This window comes from Phaenicophaeus curvirostris, chromosome 14, assembly GCF_032191515.1.
Source record: "Phaenicophaeus curvirostris isolate KB17595 chromosome 14, BPBGC_Pcur_1.0, whole genome shotgun sequence".
NCBI classification, from domain to species: Eukaryota; Metazoa; Chordata; class Aves; order Cuculiformes; family Cuculidae; genus Phaenicophaeus; species Phaenicophaeus curvirostris.
The window spans coordinates 10669402-10690340 of NC_091405.1; the positions used below are offsets into that span (position 1 = coordinate 10669402).

Here is a 20939-nt window from a genome sequence, read left to right on the forward strand (position 1 = left end):
GCTCTGTATGTGAGAGAATTTGGTGTTAAAATTCAGGTGTAAATACGCTGTGGATAATTAGTGAAGAGTAGTAAATTGTCTCGTTAATATGTTGGCAAAGAGCTTCTGGCTCTAATTGCTGTCTAAACAGAGTTATCTGAGCCTTCACAGCCAAGCAGGCAGCTGCACGTTTTGCTGTTTGAAGGGGGGACTTTTACAAATGAGTGTTGGCCAGTAAGGTTCTGCCCCTCTGAGCACCAGCACAGAGGTACAAGCAACATGTTGTGGTGCCCCAGCCACACCTACTTTTCTCTATTTATCACTGGTCCCAAGTCAAACTGAAGTCTCTGAATAAATCAAATGGCAGAGAAAACAAGTTTCAGGTGGTTTAGAAAGTGAGTAGAAAGCTGCTTATGAAAAAAAAATTAGCAACTGTCTCCCTTGCCTAAAGGGAATTGCATTGTCAAAGTCACCCCTGCCAAAAGCAGAGCACAAACAACTCAATAGTATGGAGGGGTTTGCAGGAGAAACAGTTTTCAGTACTGCTTCCTGAAATATATTTGGCACGGAGAGATTTCTGTGATGCTGAAACAGCTTCTGTTGACAACCCATGGGGAATTCCAGTTCATTAGTGTAAAAATTAAGACACTTGACTTAAACGTTTCAGTATTGAAAACTTAATTACTGCACCAAGAATTCGTTACATGTAGAAACATCCATTAAGAAGCAGGAACAACCCAGGATACAGCAGGGCTTCAAAAGGCTAATGAAACCTTGCCTCAAGAGCTTTCATTTCTCTGTGGAGATACTTGCTTTATCTCTAGCAGGTCCTGCAACAGTAACGTGTTTGGATAGTGCCCTCAGCTATCCTGGTGTAGATGCCCAGGGATCCCACAGGTCCCTGGCTGCTGGTGCTCTGACAGCGTTGCTGCCAAGCTGTGCGTGTGCCAGCAACATATTGATGGATGTAATCTAGCTGCCCACTCCCCATAGGAGAGCAAATGTTATCTTCATTCACAGTGACTCCACTCCTAGAGATAAATACACTCTGGAGCTCTCGGTGGAGGCAGTTGTAACAGCTCTGATGTACAAGTGTTGCCCTGCTTGAGCAACCAGTAGTAACGTCACTCTGGAAAGAAAAATACCTGTGTAGGTACATCACATATTCAGGTAGGACCCTGCCGGGTACCTCACAGGTGCCACAAGCTGTCGTGGAGCTTATTCGGTCTTACAGTGGCTGTCCCTTCATGTTAGCCATGGCAATACTGTTTCTACTAGATGTTTTGCTGCACACCAAACACCAAAAGAGCATGGAATTCAAGATCACCCCAAATAAAGACCAACCGGAGGCTCTGGAGAACCAGTTTCCATGGTGGCATATGTAAGACCTTCAGACCTCAACAGAGGGGCAAACACAGCGCACACCCTATTTCATCAGCCCTATTTTCAGTGAATATCAAGAGATCATGCAAATGTTTACATGGAAGATGAACTCTTCCAGAGGCATCTGACACTTCTAAGCCAAATCTCTCAAAATGGTTGAACTGAATATTTTCTGCAGGCACTGGGTATTTTTATTGCAGTAAGACAAACAAAAGGTCACAAGAGCTGCCTTTCAGCTCACACAGTCAGGAAACATCCCCATAATCTTTTCTTCATAGACAGAAAGACTCACCTCTTAAGTCATTAATCCCCTAAGAGACCGACAGCAGGGTGCCGACACTGCGTATTTCAACTAAGAAGTCTCAGATAGGGTGAAAAAAATCTACATTTCCTCCCTTCCTTACAGAGAAAACCTCTGAGGCTTAGCAATGCTTTCAAGAGACTTCAAAACAAGCAAACCAAACCAAATGCACTTCAGGCAGCTGCCTGCCCCTCAGTGCAGCCCTCCCCCTGCTGTACCTCAACACCAACAAGGACAAAACCCCTCCCAGATCTGAAGCCAGGAGCTCCCTTTACCCCCATTGCACAAAGTCAGTTTGCTAAAGTTTAGCTTTAGGCACTACGTGACACATCCATCATGTTGCCCTCATCCCTGCTTGCACATCCTTTGCTTCCCGATGCTCCAGTGCAGCTGACACCACTGGAGTTGAGCTGCTGTGCTGCTACCTCTTGGACACAGACATTCATTACTCTGCACGTGGATCTGTCACCACGTCCCATTTGCTTCTTCATACCATATGTTAAACCAGTAGGCTGAACAGAATCATTTATCTTCTTATTTTTAACATCTATCCTTTTTCATTATTACTATTAGCCTTTTCCTATCCTTAAGAATACCTGAAAAATATGGAGGGAGCAATGGCATGACCCAAAGCTGTGTTTTCAGGTCACTGCTGGTGAGTGGATGCCTCTTGTGGGATATTTTTTTTGTTGTTTTTTTTTTCTTTAAGAACAGCGCTCCCCACTCTAACATCTAAGGCAGCATGTTTTCTTCCAACATAACTTCTAACAGAATTTTACATGATAAAATAGTTTCAAAAATGCTAAGTTTTTAAGCCTCTTATTCCCTTAATTCAATCTATGTCAAGCATGGAACATAATTATATTGCTGTATATACATTAAAAAACCATAATTGTACCATGTTTGTTCTGTTTTCCACTATTCATCTTTTTAATTAAATTAGCCCTTTAGCGTTTTGTCCTTCAGGCAGTGAATTGAGTTTGTTTGTGAAACTAAAGGCATTAAGATGCTTACTGAGATACGCAGAAACCGTAACAGTGATTTCTAACCCTTTTTCTGAAAAGGTAGGATTCACCCACAGCAGGGGAATTAATCACCCTTGGGCCATTCTCAGATGTACATCTTCTTCATCTTGTTTGCTTTGTTCCCTGTGTCATACACGCATCAAAGATTTCCACATGCGCGGGTAGTTGGTGCCAGCGCTTGTTGCTGACAGTGCATGCCCACAGGAAACCCAGGACAGACGCCGCCGCCTGCTCGCACAGATTTCTGCTATGGAAATTACTATGGCTAAAGGGCAAAATTTCTTTTTTCCATTAGGACAAAAAGGACAGTGTGATATTCTTTCCCTCAAAGGCCCTGCCAGCCTTGTGCAGTCTTTGTGTTGGAGTGCTGAAGTGTGTTATCCCACCACCAACATTCCCAGGGAAGCAGAAATAAGACACCTGCTTCTCCCATTACCCCTCAAAGCCAATGAGAGCAGGTCGAGCTTGGAAAATCCACTCCTGTCCAACCTGTAACCTCCCATGCCAGAACAGCTCACTCCTATCCTAGGGTTTGGTGGGATGGGATGTTACAAAACCAAGTGACACAACTAAAGCATCAAAGTAATATTATCACAGTTCACAGCCCCTCTAATAGCACTTTTCAAAGTCAGGTGTTGAAGAGGATGGTGGAGGAGGTGTGAAGACAGTGGGTATCCTGTCTTAACGCGAGCATGACATGCCATGCTCAACTTGCTCAAACCCATATCCTGAGCATCATCCTTCTTCCTTCCTTCCTTCCTCTGCATCCCCCACTGTCTAAAATTCATACCAATCACAGTGATTCTTTAGCTCTTTCATTCTCACACCCTTTAATATTTGCTTCATCTTTCACCTTTTATTTTTGAGTTTGAAATGTGCACTTTTATACCAGAAGGAGAAAGTCCCAAATCCAGATGGGCTCAGTAAAAACATGACTGGGACACAAAACTATCTGGTCAAATTAAGAGGTCACTCTGTAGAAAGTGCTACACGCTCTGTATCTCACAGAGTATCTCTCTGTATCTCTCCTGATTGATCAGAGTAGCAGGAAAGGCTGGGCTGGCTCCACCAGGATTTGAGAGCCATCTGTTGACCCCTGAGCCATGCTTACTTTTGTCACTCATGGTAGTTGGCAAGACCCAGATTCTTCACTCACAGGATTAGTTTCCATCTTTTTCAGTGCTCTTTCCAAAGCTAAAGGCAAGAAGATGAACAGGCATATAAACTTGGATTGTTTAACCTACATATTCCAAGCATTAAACCTGTGGACACTGTTTATATCACCATAATTACTTTCATACAGCTTGTTAAAGCCAGATTCATTAGCTTAGGTTACAATGACCTATACAGCATGCTTAAACCCCATTTATCCTATTAAGGAGATGTAAAACTCACCTCCTTTCATGAGATGTCAGTGATTCTTGATTCATTATTTGGTCACGCTTTAAAAATAAAAGTAATTACCTCCTTTAGTATGGTAAAAGCCCGCTGCCTCAAGGTCGCCACAATACATCTATAATTGAACAGCAACAGCTCTAATCTTCAGCTTAGATTACACAAGCACTGGCTATTGAAGTACCGCCTGGGATGGTGTCTGCATGCCAGGGAGCGCCACATCAGATGACAAGTTTCAGCAGGAACAACTACATATTAGGCATCTCAGGATCTGATGTGCTGGGTGTTTCCTGGCAGTGGCAATACTTTCCATTAAAGTATCCTAACACTTTAAAGAAATAAAAAAAAAAAACCAGCCAACACAAAAAACTCTCCTGTTAATTTCCTTGCAAGAGCCAAGATCTTTTGTTCGAATGCTTTTCCTCTGCATCAATATTATTTCAAAGGGAGTTACTTCAAGTGTTCCTAGAAAAACGATGATGCCGTGATGCGCAACACACCTGGACGTTGTGTGATCTTGGGAACCCAGCCGGCTTCCAAAACCCAGCCAAAAAAAAGGCTAAACCAAGGAATGCTTCATCCTAGAAAGGATCCCGGAACCAGTCTTTGTGACCAAACTCACATATCTTTCTCAAACATGCCGTACATACAATTGGTGCACAGATGGGTGCTGATGGCTGGATGCAGTCTCTGACTCAAGCAAATGAAACATGACCCATTTTAGTCATATCTGTACAACTCTGTGCCTCGGCTGCTTAATTTGCTGCAAAAACATTGCATTTTGACATCACAGAGACCTGAAATCCTCTTGATACAAAGAATTATAACTGGTCTTATACAGCTATAAAAAAACCCAAATCCTCATACATACCAAGGCATTAACTCATAGGAATACAGTTTTCCCCCTCTCTTTTCATGGGAGCAGGGGCTCAAATTGCCGAAATCTGGAGATTCACTAACACTCACGGATAATTAATAGTTTGAATGTATGTTAACAGTCACAGCTGTATTTTAAATGCTTTAACATGGAAATAACTAAGCTTTTGTTCAAGCTCATTCAATTAGAAAAAGTAACTATTTCTTTTCTCCCCATGCCTGTTTTTGGCCTATACTAATGAAAAATCAGCTTTAAGATTACTGTATGTACATGATGCTATACTGATGGCCTTGCCTGGAACAACAAAGTTGTTCATTATCACCAAGGCAGCCACCATAAAACAGGCTGATGCAGAAGGGTCTGCTCAGCCTCTCACAGGATTTGAAAGCAGTTTTAAGATTAATTCCTGTCCCCACATGACTCCAGCCCTCTGCAATCCAGAGCTCCCCATCCTCCTACACACCACTAGTTTTATCCAATCCAAACTTACTATCACAGCTCTCATTTGAACACACTTAAAGCTTTCCCAACCTCCAGCCATGTGGGTCCTTCAGCAGGTGCTCATCAAAATTTTTCACATGGTGAACCAGCGGCATAACCACGAACACACCTGATACTTTACCCATTTTCTCCACTGTGCAATGCTAGAGACAAGTATTAGATAGGGTTGTCATCAGGGACCCCATAAAAAGGGGAAAATGACCCGAAACAAGAAAAGTTTCAAAACCAGATTACATTATAATTCATCTTTTGTCCCACCAAAGCTACACTTAAAATCAATTGTTCACATGATGAACAGATGTCAGCCAGACTACTAAACTGAGTAAGAAAGTGGGAGTATCCAGACCCTAGGGATTTTCTTGGTAAAGATCATCCAACAGCATTTACTTCTTGGTCACCATCTGCATTCCAGAGGAATGCTGCATCAGAAGGATGCATATAAAATTTACTCTTTAATCATGATTTCTGCAGCATATAACCCTGTTATAAACTACACGTGCATTTTTAAGATATATACTCTTCATTAGCGTGGGGCATTAAGTAACCCTTTGGTGTATATTTATTATCCCTTTTTTAGAGCTATATCCAATTTCTTCAGTTTGTCAGATGCTTTTCTTCATGCCATATGCTTTTCCTTAGAAATATTTTCTTTGAAATTAGCTCAAATCACAGTGGTTAGTTTTGGGGGGTAGGGTAATATTTCAGTTCCCACTGCTAGAACTGTCTTTCTAACCTAAAATAACTTCGTATTAGATCAACCTTTTTAGTAAGCGAGGGAGCATATCACCTAGACATTGATCCTTGAGAGCATGAGTTTTAACATTTCCACGGGTGTGTTGGCCACAAACACAACTTATTCTGCAGCTCTCCCAGCCTCACAGTTTGAATAAATTTCTTTTACTAATGGCTTGCAAATTATCTCTAATACTACAGTTCATTAAATGATGCAATTCATTAATCTGTTACAGCAGAATTATCTTTAAATCACAAAATAAGATCTCTGTAGGAACAAAAAACACTAACCATCTTTGATGCTACAGTTATTTGAGACTTGCCAAAATATCTTTTTAGTTGGGTGAAAAGATGAAAATAGGCTATTTAGAACATAAATTTCCTGGGAAATAACAGTTAAAAAGAAAAAACAACTTGCCTAGTAGATGCCTAGTTTAATATGTCTGCAATGTGCAAGAGAATATTCTCATTACAAAACTGAAAGGGAGGAAAAAAAAAAAGTTGTGTTTTGTAACTACAGCCAAATAACACAGCCACAATTAAAGATCATTTTGAAGACTGCTGGAGAAAACAGCTAACTGCTAAAAGTGATTCTGTTTGTATAACACATAACACACCTAAGGGCAAAATTCCAGCTCACCTTAAGTTACACCTAAACAGGGTGCTAAGTGAAAAACAACCACCTTGACCTGAGATGGAGATAGGCTGACTGCAGTGAATTCCCTCACCCTGAAGGCAGTCAAAAATTGAGAGGCTGCCACCCAGCACACCTTCACACCTGCCTTTCTTTTCAGTTGACCAGCTGTCTTTAAGCCACTTAGGGATCATATCCTTCCCAAAACAAGACACTGCTGCCTTGTCCCTCTTCCCTGGAAGAGGTCCTCACCATCTTCCTCCTTGGTGCTCTCCTACCATGAGACCAAGGGCAGCCCTGGAAGGGAAGGGTTGTAGCACCGGTCCCCAAAAACACAAAAGTTCAGGTCAGACAGAAACAGTCACAACAATCTCATTTCTAAATTTTTATTATGCACTTTTGCTGGCAGATACAAAATTGGAAAAAGGAAAAAGAGAGTGATAGAAATAGTCCCAGATTTTCTGAGTGAAAAACATTTTTGGTCTTACTTTTCTTTGAAAAGTCATGGTCTGTAACAGGGGTACTGATGCAAAACCACAAGGAGATAAGCCTCAGCAGAAAAAGCAGTAATCATGACAGCAGGTACAGGACAGGAGGATTTCCACACTGGGGCAAAAATTAAAATAGTGGCCCAAACCTGCTGACCATCCTCTGTATTTACATCTTGCAGTGATGCAGGAGGAGGTGGAAGCAATACTATAGATGCTAATTCAATTGTGATTTTGTTCAGCTGACTACAAGAGTAGGATTATGACAGAAGCCTAGAAGTTGTTCAAAAAGGACTGGAAAAAATTACACCTCCATTTAAAGCCCAGAAAATAATGACCTTCAATTTTCTATCATGTGAAAAGAAACGCATTTTATCAAAGCAATGCTCAGGACAGATGGCCAAACCAGGGAACTCCGGGGGATGAGGCTTGCTTGCAAAATTTCACAGCATTTCAATGCCCAACTATGTGACAGGCAATGCAAAAAAGGGATGGGGATAAGGAAACACAGGCAGGCTGCCCACCCTCTGAGCATAGGTGACATTATTATGGTATAGGGCACAGACAGACAGCAGCAGAGAGGGTATCTGATGTCCTAGAATGAATTCAGGAAAAAGGAGTGATCAAAATCACACAGGACTCCAGTAAAGCCAATCTGAAGGCTGTCTGATCTTGGAGGAGCAGGCGCAAACTCTCCCAAAGCAGAGGGAGAAACAGGAAGGTATCAGGAGAAAGGCAAAATCACTAGTTCTTCATAAATCAAAGAACAGATTAAGAGAAAACTGTACAAACAAAAAGCAGAAGCAAGATCAGAATTTACTAAAGATTAAAGAGGCACAAGCATATAGAGGCAACACACAGGATTTCCAACATGGTGATATTAAATTGGCAGCTGATATACTTACTGTTACTTTTAATATTATTAAAGGAAGGAGATTGTTCGCTTCTTTCCAAAAGGTCTTGATCTGTCTTTGTTCATTCCCCCCCCAGTTAATTCATGTTGCTTAGTCTAGCAAAAAGGACAAATTATAGATATCATAACTATACTTCACAAGTCTGGGGGAGTGGGGGGGTGGAGGTCAATCACTTCTTAGGTCCAACAGCAATGAAAATCAAAATAAATCTGTATTGGGCTGAAGCTGCAACAAGAAGGATTTGGATTAGACATCTCTAAATCTTTCGAGTGATAGGAATATATGCAGCTTCTTTGAATGCTCAAGGATTTTTTTGTTCCATTTTAAAATATCAGTTAGTCATCTGTCTATGTGCTGGTTGTACCTTTTGAAGCAGACAGGAACTACATAACCTCATGAGATACCTTACATAGAAGGCAGGATACAAAGACATCAGGAAAACACAGGAATTCCTCAAAAAAAAGGCCTCATCTGAGGATAGCTTTCTGTTTATCCACTGCTTTTCCTGAACGTTACTCTTAACACAAAGATTTACCTCTGTTTGCAAGGCAGTGTAAATGCAGTTTAACAAAGACAGTACAATAGATAGCAGCGTCTTAAAACAGAGGTTTTCCCAGTTATCTCATGAAGTAAGACAAATGCTGATGGATACCTTAGAGATTCTTGCTTTCAGCTTCTGATGTTCTCAGCATCTTACTAATGAAAAAGTCATAAAACCAGAGGGGAAAGTAGCAGAAGATGCAGAGGAGCATATAAGCCCCTTTTCCAGGGGTGTATAAGCCTTGTGGTCTCTCGGCCAGCAAAGCATGTAGAATAGCACTCAGCACAGGGGAGAGGTCAGCATTACAGTATGTGGGTATGCGCATGAGGTAGTTCTTCAGCCCCAGGATGTAGTCCTCACCATAGTCTTGCCTTGTGTCTGCTGGGAGATTCTCCATCAGCTCCTTTTCTTGCTTATCCCACAGTTCAGATGTGCCTTGTATACCTGCAGTAGCGAAATCACAGGATAGCAAGTGGGTTTGAGGCTGAATTGCAAAAAAAAAAAAAAAAAAAATTTACTATAATAGTCAACAAGTTGTTTACCACCACCCTCCCGATTCGCAATTGTTCTAAACTGAGTCAGTGAAGAACAGGCAAAATCACTGGTTAGCTGCAGGTGCTTTTACCTGGAAGAGAAGGGAAAGCACGAAGCACAGACTGTGTGAATTGCATGGGGTTCATGCACCATTTGGTTACCAGCTCTGCCTTTAAAGGTTTGCTCTCAGTCAAGTCAGCATTTGTACTTTTTCCAGTTGCCATTCTGTCCTTCATTTTTGGGTGTTTCTAATCAGTATTTATTAACAGAAGTGAGCGAGGAAAGACAGGCAAACCAAGATGAACAGGATTCACTTGGGTTGGCTAAGCACTAAGCTCCTGTTTCATGACTGACATTGGTATTTCCATAACTATTTTTACAAGGAAAGAGCTTGTATTAAGCCAGATTTAAAAAAAAAAAAAAAACACAACAAAAAAAATATTTTCTCCCATCTGCATTAGGCAAGAATGAAAGCAGTGGCTTTTCCAATGCATTTATTGCCTAATTATCATGAAGTAAGCATTGCAAATAAAGGAAAAAAAATCTTTAAATGTTTATTTAGATTTCAAACACCAGGCCTTGTTTGATGCATGAAGTTTTCATCCAGAAGTCTGACAAGAACAAAGCAGGGCCCTGAAGGCAAAACCTCAGGCAGGTACCACTGACCACATGGGAGCTGTCAGAGCCCAGCGCCCCACAGGACCTCTGTCCAGGAGATGAGGCGCTCAAGGGAACAGGATTTTATGAAAAAGACTATTCTGCCTTTCAGCAACATAAAAATTGCTTCCCTGAAGCCATCAGACTGGCTGAGTAGGCAGCAGTGGGATTTGATGTTGTTCTAAGGTACCTCCAAGGCGTGTCCACAGAGCAGGGACTTGTGTAACACCCACCCTGCTCCCAGGCAGGTGCAGGGCACGGCAAGGGTGGGCACAGCAGGAGGGGACTCTAACTCATATGGGCTCTGCAGAAAGCGTCCAGAGCAGTGGAAAGGGGATTTGGAACAGAAAACAGAGGGAAGGAGCGAAGAGGAAAGCTCAGGACTATATAGAGTAATATTGACAGCAAGTAAGTAGGATGACAAGTATTGCTGCAGATACTTTGATGCAAGACTAAGCAGCTCAATAAATAGTCCTGATATTGAGAAACACAGGACTGACAGTGAGTCCTGAAGCTCTCGTGCAGGACAAGCAGCTCTTAACACTCAAATCAACCACATAGTGATGCTGGGGGTGGGGTGTGGTTCTTGGTTGGTTGGTTGGTGTTTGTTTTCACTTCAACAAAACTAGAGTAGAGGAAAAGCATCAACTGCCTGGACACAGCCCAATCTCAAAGCAAAGAGAGCTCTCCCCTGCACCAAGGAGAAAGACAGAGGCAATTAGTGTGAAGAACCAAAGGGAACATCCCTTGCAAAACTATGGATCCTAATTTCCATAGGCAACACGAAGAATAACTGTTCAGCTGCTGAGAATCACTCAGGCTCCGAGGACGCTGGACTACAGGAAAAGAGACGAGGCAGAAAGAACTTCCCAAAATGTCAAATACCAACCTGTTTGGAAGCCTGATGGATGAATTGCAGCAACTTTAATTCCCCATCTGGAAAGCTCTTGCCTCATTACTCCAGAAAACATGGAAAGAGCTGCTTTTGATGCACCATATGCAGCATACCTTGGTAGCGGAATGCCTCCTGCAGGAGCAATATAAACATGATAAACCTCGATGGTGCCTCTTTCCAGCCTCTATTTTCATGATTTAGAAGGAATATTATAGCACAACCAAAATTATGTGGCTCTCACTGAGGTTAAAGACAAGTCATCGAGGGAATCATTTCTTTCTAGGTGTTAAAAAAAGGGAAAGTTGTAAAATAGCAGTTGCTTATAGCAGTTATGCTCAGTAACACCTGATAAGACACCTTGTATGGCAGAAAAAATAAACTGCATTACATTGAAGAGTAAAAGCTGCTGAAAATTATGATTGTTGGTTTTGGAAACACGGATAATGTTTTAGTTCACATAAATAGCAAAGCAATAGTTTAATACCACTGTTCCTGTCACTGTAACAGGAATTTCAAGCTCCTACTATAAACCACAGTTACAACAGCGTAAGTAATCTCAATTCTAGCTTTATAAAGCTAACTTATCTTCCAGTTCTTTCCAGTTGGTTTTGGAAAGACTAGAGAAAACAGTGCAAGAAGGAAACCTCTGTGAACAAACTAAAGCTGTAATCGCACCCCTCAGGTGACAGAACTCCAAGACGGTTCACAGAAGATCACTTGCCTATAATTATATCCCTTCTGCCAGCAGCATTTGTTCAGATGGAAAAGATAGAGAACAGCCAGTATTTTAGCCACCATGGGCTGTGTTGGCACAACAGGGAGGAGGAAACAGAACGGACAATCCTTCTCCTGCCTGCATGGGCAGCTGGGCACATCCTCCAATACGTCCTCCACCTCAAACATTACACATTTTGTCTCAATGTATTTCAATCTTTCAAAAGAAAATACTTTGAAATGGAGGAATTCTCAGCTAAGCCACTGCTGCTGTTTATTGGGTTTTGTACTGCAACAACCCAAGGTATCATGGGAGCTCCTTAGACAGAGTCATTCCTTTGAAGAAGTCAGGCCAATTATACATCAATTATTCTTCCGTATGCACCGGAATAAGTTTGAGTTTCAATTGGTTTGAGCCAATTGAATCACATACTCTTCCCCTCTGAGGTTAGGCTAACCTCAAATCCAGTGAAATTAGCTCTACATAGACAGGAATATATTCAGCACAATGAGACCTCACTAACTTTTCTGCTAATGTTTTACCAAAGGACCCTCAGCCCTTGTGTTAAGAGGAAGCTTTTTACCCAAACCAGCCAGCATGCAAGAATATCTGTGTAAACAGCCATAGTTTAAACATGGTCATTATCAACTCCAGTAAGGGCCAATTATTCAGCATAGAGAAGCTCTCTCTGTTTATCCCTGCAAGGTAGCTCAGGAATTCATGCCAAGAATTAAGACAGCTACCCTAAAACAACTGGACGAGCAAGCTTCACATGAGTACTCAGAGAAACCAGAGGACTGACCTCTATCTCTGTGCTTGCAAGGGCTAGTGGGCAGAGTAGCACCAGAAAGGTCCTTCAGATAATTCAGTCCTGATTTCTTTAAGTGTGAGCAACAAACCATAAACACAGATATGCAGATACAAAAGACACTTGGGATTATAAATAGGAAAAAGAAGACAACAGCGTCAGAGCTAGGCTGAGGCCACATGCTCAACCAAAGCCCCAAACACAACATAACACCTTCACAAGCCACCCCAGCAGGATACCGCTGGACATCAACTGCACAGAAAGGTCCAAGCACAGAGGGCAAAAGAAAATTTGGGAAGCAGACAATAAGGTAAACCTTAAGAGGTCTTAAGCCAAAATATTTCCCAGCAAAATGATATCCTGCTTCTACCAGTTCTCATTTCAAAGGAGCATTCTCAGCTGTTGGCTACAAGATACTGTATTACTTTGGTTCCTATAGCATCTCAGCTGTCCTCCTAAACTAGGAGATCACCTTATAAAGGCATACATACATAATAAGCACAAGATCAAATTTATGCAATAAAACTGGAAAGCATATTACATGCTGTTAAGAATTTGTAAAATGTTCTTTTCTTCATGAAATACTACTCTGCTAATAAGTTAGGCTAAAGTATTTTTAAGAAGATATCAAAAACATTTTTAAGTAAATATAAACACACACTCTCTTAAGGTTCCAAGTTATTAGCAGACCATGCTCTAGGATTCTGCAGTCTGGGAAGAACATAAGATGCAGAAAAAAACGTATAAAGAGGTGGAGCTGCCTACATGAAACGTGTAACATTTACCATAGACTCTTACAAATGGCAAATGTCATTTACTTACCCCAAAAGATATTTATGCATCAGTTTTAACCCAAAGTATTAAAAACAAGTGGAAACTTTAGATGGAAACAGCCCAAATGGAAGAGATCTTATCTCTGCAAAAAGCAGACAGCTTTTGGGCATCTCCATGGCATGGTTCAATGACAGACAAACCAACATGGTCACAGACTTCTGCTGGAACATGTTACAGAAACTTGTGTAATTTACCATCCATCTTTCTGGAACCTTACAAATCCATCACTCATAGTAACTATAGCACAAGATCTGAATTTTACTGCCTTTTACACGACAGCGCATTTTCAGTCATATAAGTCTCTTCTCTAAATGCTGTTATCTGGAAATAGTCTCTGAAACAAAATAAAAAGTGTACACTTACTATCTAGATATCAATTCCCGAGGTGTATGGACAAGCAAGACCAACCAACACCTTCCTTGACATTTTTGCCAAGGAAGTTAGTTGGTTTTTCTGTTGCATCAGAAATTTAATTGGCGCTTTAGTTCAGCTCACCTGCCATGCTGGACATGTTAACCAGCCTCCCCTGCGACTTCCGAAGTAACGGTAAGAAAGTCTTGGACACCTCGACGGCCCCAAAGAAATTCACCTCCATGCACCTCCTGTACGTGCTCATGGGGAGCAGCTCGCCATCAGCAGGGAAGTCCAGGATGCCTGCATTGTTCACAACGCCCCAGAGTCCTGAGAAGAGGAGAAAACACAGGGCTACTCAGCAGCAGGGAATCAACTCCATAGAGATTAAAATTCGTTGAACTGTGCCTCCAGATCAAAGCAGAGATTATCTGCAGCTACAGATACACAGTACCCATTCCACAGTCACCAGCATTTTTCATACATCCCAGAAAGCAGGAATCATTAACATAAATACACTGATGGATCACAGACTGTGGTGTGGAAGTGACCAACACACATAACCCATGATGCAGCCAAGAGTTAAAAGATGCACTTTTCTAGCTGCTACAGTAGTATTCCTATTATAATGGAAAAAAGCTATACCTGTATTTTGCACCTTCTCTGAGACTTTTAGATAGGCTTCCTTGACTTGGGTGGCATTGGTTATATCCAGCTGCAGGAGAGAGAGTCTCTGAGAACAGGTCCGTCTCAGTTCTTCAGCTCCAGGTCCATCCTCATACAAAACCCCAGCAAAAACAACAAAACCCAAGTTATCCAGGTATTTAGCCAGTGCATGTCCAATCCCAGTGTCGCTTCCTGAAAACATCAAAAAGATACTTTAAAAGTGAGTCTGTTCTAAACCATCCTTAAAAAAAAAAACAAAAAAACAAAAACCACAAACCCTAGATACACGTTAGAAATTCATGCAAATGTAACAAAAAAGATGATGAAATAAAGCCACTGGTACGCACATAACAGTAGGAAGAAATGTTTAGATCTGAAGGTTTGAGGAGCTGGACCTTTACATATTCCACAAAGATTGATAGATCATGTCCTCTTGGCTCAGAGCGGATTGTACCAGTTCATGCTTTACCACTGACAGATTCTAAGGCTTACTTCATACATGCAGAGGAAATAAAATCCTACACTTGGTTTACACAAATATTCAGTCCGAAGCTTGATAACAAAATATCTACTACAAAAAAAAAAGAAACCCAGCAAGAAAAAAAAAGTAACACAAAAATATTTAATTTGAAATCTCAGGTGGACAAAGCAATTATAGGGCACTGAAATTAAAATTGTTGCGTTCTATTTCTTAATTCAAAGTAGTGTTATTTTATTCAAACATCTACCATCCAGATCTTTCTGATAAGCACTTTTTTGTCACATACTGCTACCAAGCCAAAGCTAAGCAGTTGTTTCTTTACCTGCACAGAAGTTCAATGCTTTCAAACCCTAAGAAAACTTTAGAATGGCATTTTTAGGCTAAGCCAAATAGTACCAGCTGTTTAATTCACGCAAACTTGCATCAGAATCTCTCTTACTCACTCTGTCATCTTCCAAACTTTGTCCTTATAAAGCAATCAGCTACGAAACACAGAGAGCACTATTAGGGCAAACACACAATGATCATTGTGATCACAGTTATGCAATTCCTCTCACCAGGTAACAATAATGAATATTTAACAAATAATCTGCCTGATTCACAAGTCTCTCCCTTTGACACGGCATTTTGCTGCTTCTATCTTAAGATACTTTTAAGTATCTTCTCTCCTGGTGTCTTTTTTAATCCCAGTTCAACTCTTCCCATTGAAAGAGAAATTCCTTAGTGAGGGAGGAAACATCTCTCCCAGCTGCCCACGAAGACTTCCAATGGAGCAGCACAGGGCTCTCCTAGAGACAGGGAGAGAGTACACAGACTGTGCTGCGGGAGTTTTGAAAAGGAAAGTATCAGGAGGGGGGAAAAAAAGGAGTTCAGGAATTTAATGCAATTTTTACACTATGAAAGCAGACATACACCAGCATGTCCCACAATACAGCACTGCATCCTCCACTTTAACTACAGCAAAGAAAGCTCCTAGATGTTGATGTGCACCAAGATCCACGGAGCTATCCCAGGGCTTCGCTGTCTCCTGCAATAGCAATTTATTGCATAAATGCTCAGCTTGCAAAGCTACATGCATAGCTGGAAACCCGAATGCAGGACAAAGGGTTGGGACTCTGGCCAGTTTCTCACCATTTCCTCATTTCTGAAAGAGCTGTAACACTCCCTGCTCAAACCTACCAGAAATTTGTAAGGGTCAATCTGTGATTTTGGCACATCAAAGTGGATGCTATCGTAGCTATTGACACGCCTGCTCCTGCACTCAAAATCCATAGGTAATGGAATTTGACTGCCAGAGCCTCAGTCATGCTGTGTCTTCATTTCTGGGTTCTGTCTTTTAACTGGGGCTTTAGTCTTGAAAGGTAAAAAAGAAAAAAAATTAATTCCAAATGACTTGAAAGAGACACGTACATTGCCTGAATGAATCAGTGCAAGATGTTGAAGAGAATTACTTATGCTCTACTTAATTTTTATTTTTTTTTTAAAAAAAAGCTTTTTGGCTTTTTTGAAGTCTGCAGTTTGTTGAAGATGCACCACAGCACCACATATACATATATCATACTTAGGTATTCACAGCCCTGACCTGAAAGAAGAAGAAACCTGCATTCTTGGAATTCCCTAAAGAAACAGAGAAGCCTGCAAATATCCTAGAGAAATGACTGGTTTCCAGCTTTGTGTTGAGTGCCTTTCCTTCTTTTTCTTTTAGTGGAAACCCTACTTATGCATCAAATCCTTCCTTTATGTCCTTCCCAGCAAGTACACTGCCACAGAGCTACATATTTTTTAAGTTTTCTGATGAAGTTTTAACTTTGGAAGGGACAGAGCGTTCAGTTACTAGGGACAGGTGAAATAATGCAGAGAAGCAAATATAAAACAGTGTTTACCTGTGCCTGTTAGTCCTTTTTTCAAAAAAAAAAAAAAGTCTGATTAGAGTTTCAGACCTGTTAAATGAACTCCAGAGAAACTTTAGCCTTCAATTCATAAAATTCAACAGTAGTTAGGTCACATTAGAGAAGAAATAGAGAATTCCACCACCCCTACCCTCTGCTTCTACGTCAAAAATAACAATTTGTGAATGATTAGAAGATTTAGTATAAGAATAATAATACTGACTGTAACTGAATCATTACTGAGAGTTTATTGTCGCCTCACACTGAGCATCACAACAGATAAATCACACGTTAAGAATGAAAAGACCAGGTTAGCTGGAGAATTCCATCCCACTACACACAGAATAACTGAGGCAAAAATTCTACAATTCCTGCTACTTCAGATCTTCAGGGTGATTTAATTTTTACAGAAACTAATAACTGGGTCTACCAAACTACCCTAAAGTATTCACGTGGCCAGTAGCTTCTGTTTAAGGACGCTAAAGGACTCGTTCTCAGCAAGAGGATCAATAGAAATGCTTCACCAATGACTGCCCACACACCCACAGTTTTTCACGTGAAAAAGCATTTTGACAACTGAGCACCCTTAAGAAGGTACTTTGATGAACTGTTGGCTTAAATACTGCACAGTGGCACTCATGCAAGGGACACCTAAAGGTGACAAGAACAATATTTGACAAAGCCCAGGGAGAAAAGCAGAGCAATTACTCCATCCCCTGGCCAAAGGCAACCATCTCACAAGTGGTACGTGACAGCTGCCCAGACTACAGCAACATTCCTCAACTCTGTGGGGCTGAAATGGAAGGAAAAGAAGACAATAAATCACCATTTTCCATGAAGAGTCTACCGCAGGTCTTGTCTAAGTTGGAGAAAACGACACGAAAAGTGATTTTAAAGGCATCTTGCACCTGCACACAGAGTCACACATCCTACTGGTGGTATGGGGAAGAACACTACAAATAGACCAATTTACCCAGGAAACATGTTGAGCAAAGCTTTCATTTCAGTTGATGGAGGTTTTGATTGATTGCATACCAGTTTGGATGCATACCAGTCTGGACTGAAAGAAAGACCAAGAGCCTCCACAGATGTGTTGCTGTCAGAGGTGTCCAAACTTGCATTTCTTCAGAACAGTTGCAGCACAGGTACAAAGGAAGAACATTCACTTACTGGAATACACCCAAATGTTCTTTACTCCCCTTTATTGCTCTAATTTAAATTCTCTGGACCAAGTAAGCTCTGAGATAGTGCTTTTTCCTGAAGAACTGCGACCTTACAAAAAGCAAGGAGGTGCCCAAGAAGTTCAACCCCCGCATCTGCAGGAGGGGGAAAAATTGCTCCCTATTCCACCCTGTCCAAATACCTGTCTTCATCTGACACACCTGCAGGAAGAAACCCAGCTGGCAGATAAACTGCAAGGGGAGAACTTGCTGCTCATCTTGTCCTCTCAACTTTGGTTTTAAATCCCCAAATTAATGCTCACTCAACAAATCTAAATTATTTCCAGGTGTCCCTATAAAACAAAATTAAATTCTGCAAGAAACAGCTATGTAAACTCAAACAACTTAATTCAGTTTTCCAGAGGGGAAAATTAGAAAATAAAACAAAAAAAAGAGTATGTTAATAGTGCAAGAGGAGTTGGCAGGCACTCCAGTTTCAAGGTTTGATTAACACAAATATAACAACATTTAAAGTTTAAGAAGAAATGGGAGAAAAGCCATAAAACTACAAAAAAAAACCATCCCTGCAAACTAGAAGTGGGTTTTGAGTAGCTCAGACTGTTAACAGCAACTGAATTCATTAGATCTGAACTTTTACTGCAAGAAAAGGAAATTACCCGCTCTTAAATGATTTCATACATTGTCTCAAAGACATAGCACTAAACCAGTGTCTTAAAGTATGTACATTATACAGACTGTGTGCACTGAGTAAACCCCCACCAAAAGATATCCACACACCCGTAACGGTGCAATAAATTCACGTAAACAAAAGTAATGTACGAATGTAGTGTTCCGAGTGCTTCCAGAAACTAATGTCTCTCCTAAAAAAATAAGGCCATCATACGTATTCTCACATTTTATGCAACAGTTATTCTTACATTTTCTGCAACAGTTAATTTCCCAAGTATGTCTAAAAAGCTACTTGTAAAGATTAAATGAGACACTAAAAATTAATGGCATCTATTAAGATGCTTTTCTATTTAATTTCAGAACACTTATTTGCCCGGGAAAAAACCATCTCTGGCAAAGCAAATAAAATCAGCTAAAAAAAAAAAAAAATAAAAGGAAACCTTACGAGCACTTATTTCCTAGATACCTAACCCCAGGACACAAAGTTTTCCAGCCCACTTGTGAGAAAAGCCAGTTTTTGCTTCCCAGAGCACCTTACCTGTGATAAGCACAGCTTTGTCACCCACAGGCAGCAGCACGCTGCCACCCAGGTACACAGAGGAGAAGAGGCTCACAGCACAGAACACCACCAGCCCTCCACCAGCACCCAGCACAGCCGCACTCAGCAGCCCCAGCAAGGCAGGCAGCAGGCTCCAGACCAGCACATTCGCTTTCTCCACCGGGTTCCTCTTGGCCACGTGGAGCATGGTCACCCCCAAAAGAGCGGTGACACCCATGCAGAGCCAGCCAAGGGGGCTGCTGGCAAGAGCATCCATCAGCAGGGTCAAGAAACAGGCACAGACACCCCACCCTTAGCTGGGTAAAAGCAGGTGTTGCTACATGCAGAGCATGTTATATAGGAGCAGGGGGTGGGGCAGAGAAAGGGGACTCCGTTTAAAGGTTTGACATAATCTCATTTACCCTTCACATCAGCAAGAATCAGAAGCTTTCCTTTTCTTACCTTCTACTCTTTCTGCCTGACAGCTCCACCTTCTGAACAATATGCTGGCTAGAAAATGATTGACAGCGCTGGGAATGGACTGGGACGTAGCAAGTGCTGCCTTCTGGAAGAAATTAACTGCTATACATTTTATATGTTCAAAGTGTATTTTACTAGACAGCAAAAAAAGAACAGTTTCCTTTATGGGAAACAGCTGGAATTTCCTACCTAAAACCGCAGGGTATTGTTTCAGTGGAACTGATTTTTGATGGGCAGTGACAAGAATTAGTCAGAACAGGGTTATTTACCCTCTGTAGAGCAAACCTTGTGGTTAGCATTGGGCTTTATCACACATTGGCCACCCTCCTCTTTCAACAAAAAGCCCCAGATGACCTGCCCTGCTTTAGTGCACATCTCTGGCTCTTTACCTACTCCACATTCAGTGAATATTACATTCAAAGGGGTCTAGAAGGCTGGGAAGGGGTGGTTGCTGGTTTGCTATTAAGGGCACTATGTTAAGTGAACACATGTAGCACACCTGAGACTGAGTCTTTCTTTGACCTTCACTGACAACATTCACCTTAGTTTTCATAGGAATCACTGGTTCAATATCCACAGCAAGTTGACAAAAAAAAAAGGAATTTATTAACTATATTTGAGAGGTGTAACATCTGCTGTGGTGTACTCTGAAAGTTATTTAAGCGATAAGAAAATAATATTTTCAAATCCATCCAGCTAAAACAATTTAAATACCACTTAGGCATATTTAACCCTATTTAAAAACCCCTGCTAATTGGTTTGAGAGACAAGTGTAAGTTATCACATAACCAGCTAACAAGATGTAGCTGGTTTTCCAAGAGAAAATCTAGTTCTGACCTATTTTATTTTAGACAGATGCTGGAAGGCTGAAGTGCAGGGTGCAAACCTAACATGGGATACAAGCACATTTCCATTCCAGTATTTCTTTGGGGTTTTACGGAATGGCAAATCTATTTAATATAAATTTTTATAGCCAGTGATCATGTTTACATATGTCTATAGGTAGTTTACATAATAGATGAAGTCACTTTCTTAAGGGAACATTACCCTCGTGGACTGCTTGTCATTCATCACTGTTGTGAATGCTCATTCAGCCATCCTCCCACTGGTACACAAACTATAAACTATTTTCACTTCTCTTTGCCATTTGCTGCTTCTCCTTTTATTAGCATGGTTGTCTCGAGGTCAATTCTAGCCTTCGTTAAGGTTTCTTCTTAAAGATTTCCACTCATCCCATAGACACCTTACCTCCTTCTTGACAGTTTTGCTAGCAAAGCTGTGGCTTCTCCAAATTACCAGGATGTTATTTCAACGTGACATCTGACTTACAAGGTGAACGGATTTTAGCTAATTGATTTTGAGCTAGGCTTGACCTTCTGCATTTGTCTTTCTCCTCAGATTTTCAGAGCCATTAGACTGTAACTCAGTGTCCCATCTCTTTCTGCCCTGGCAATCTACATATTCTACACCA

General features: G+C 41.1%; 1 protein-coding gene across 2 annotated transcripts; it reads right to left on the reverse strand.

The window, feature by feature from the left end:
- Positions 1-8716: 8716 nt before the first annotated feature.
- HSD17B2 (hydroxysteroid 17-beta dehydrogenase 2) lies at positions 8717-19314 on the reverse strand. 2 transcript variants are annotated; one of them, XM_069868526.1, is made up of 5 exons: positions 18989-19314; positions 14210-14422; positions 13709-13894; positions 10851-10988; positions 8717-9214 (listed from the first exon to the last, which is right to left on the reverse strand). In XM_069868526.1, exons 1-5 carry the CDS (start codon positions 19263-19265, stop codon positions 8883-8885), a joined length of 1146 nt encoding a protein of 381 aa, XP_069724627.1. In that variant the 5' UTR covers positions 19266-19314; the 3' UTR covers positions 8717-8882. The 2 variants fall into 2 exon arrangements, with proteins under 2 accessions (XP_069724627.1, XP_069724628.1); XM_069868527.1 differs by lacking the exon at positions 10851-10988.
- Positions 19315-20939: the final 1625 nt, after the last annotated feature.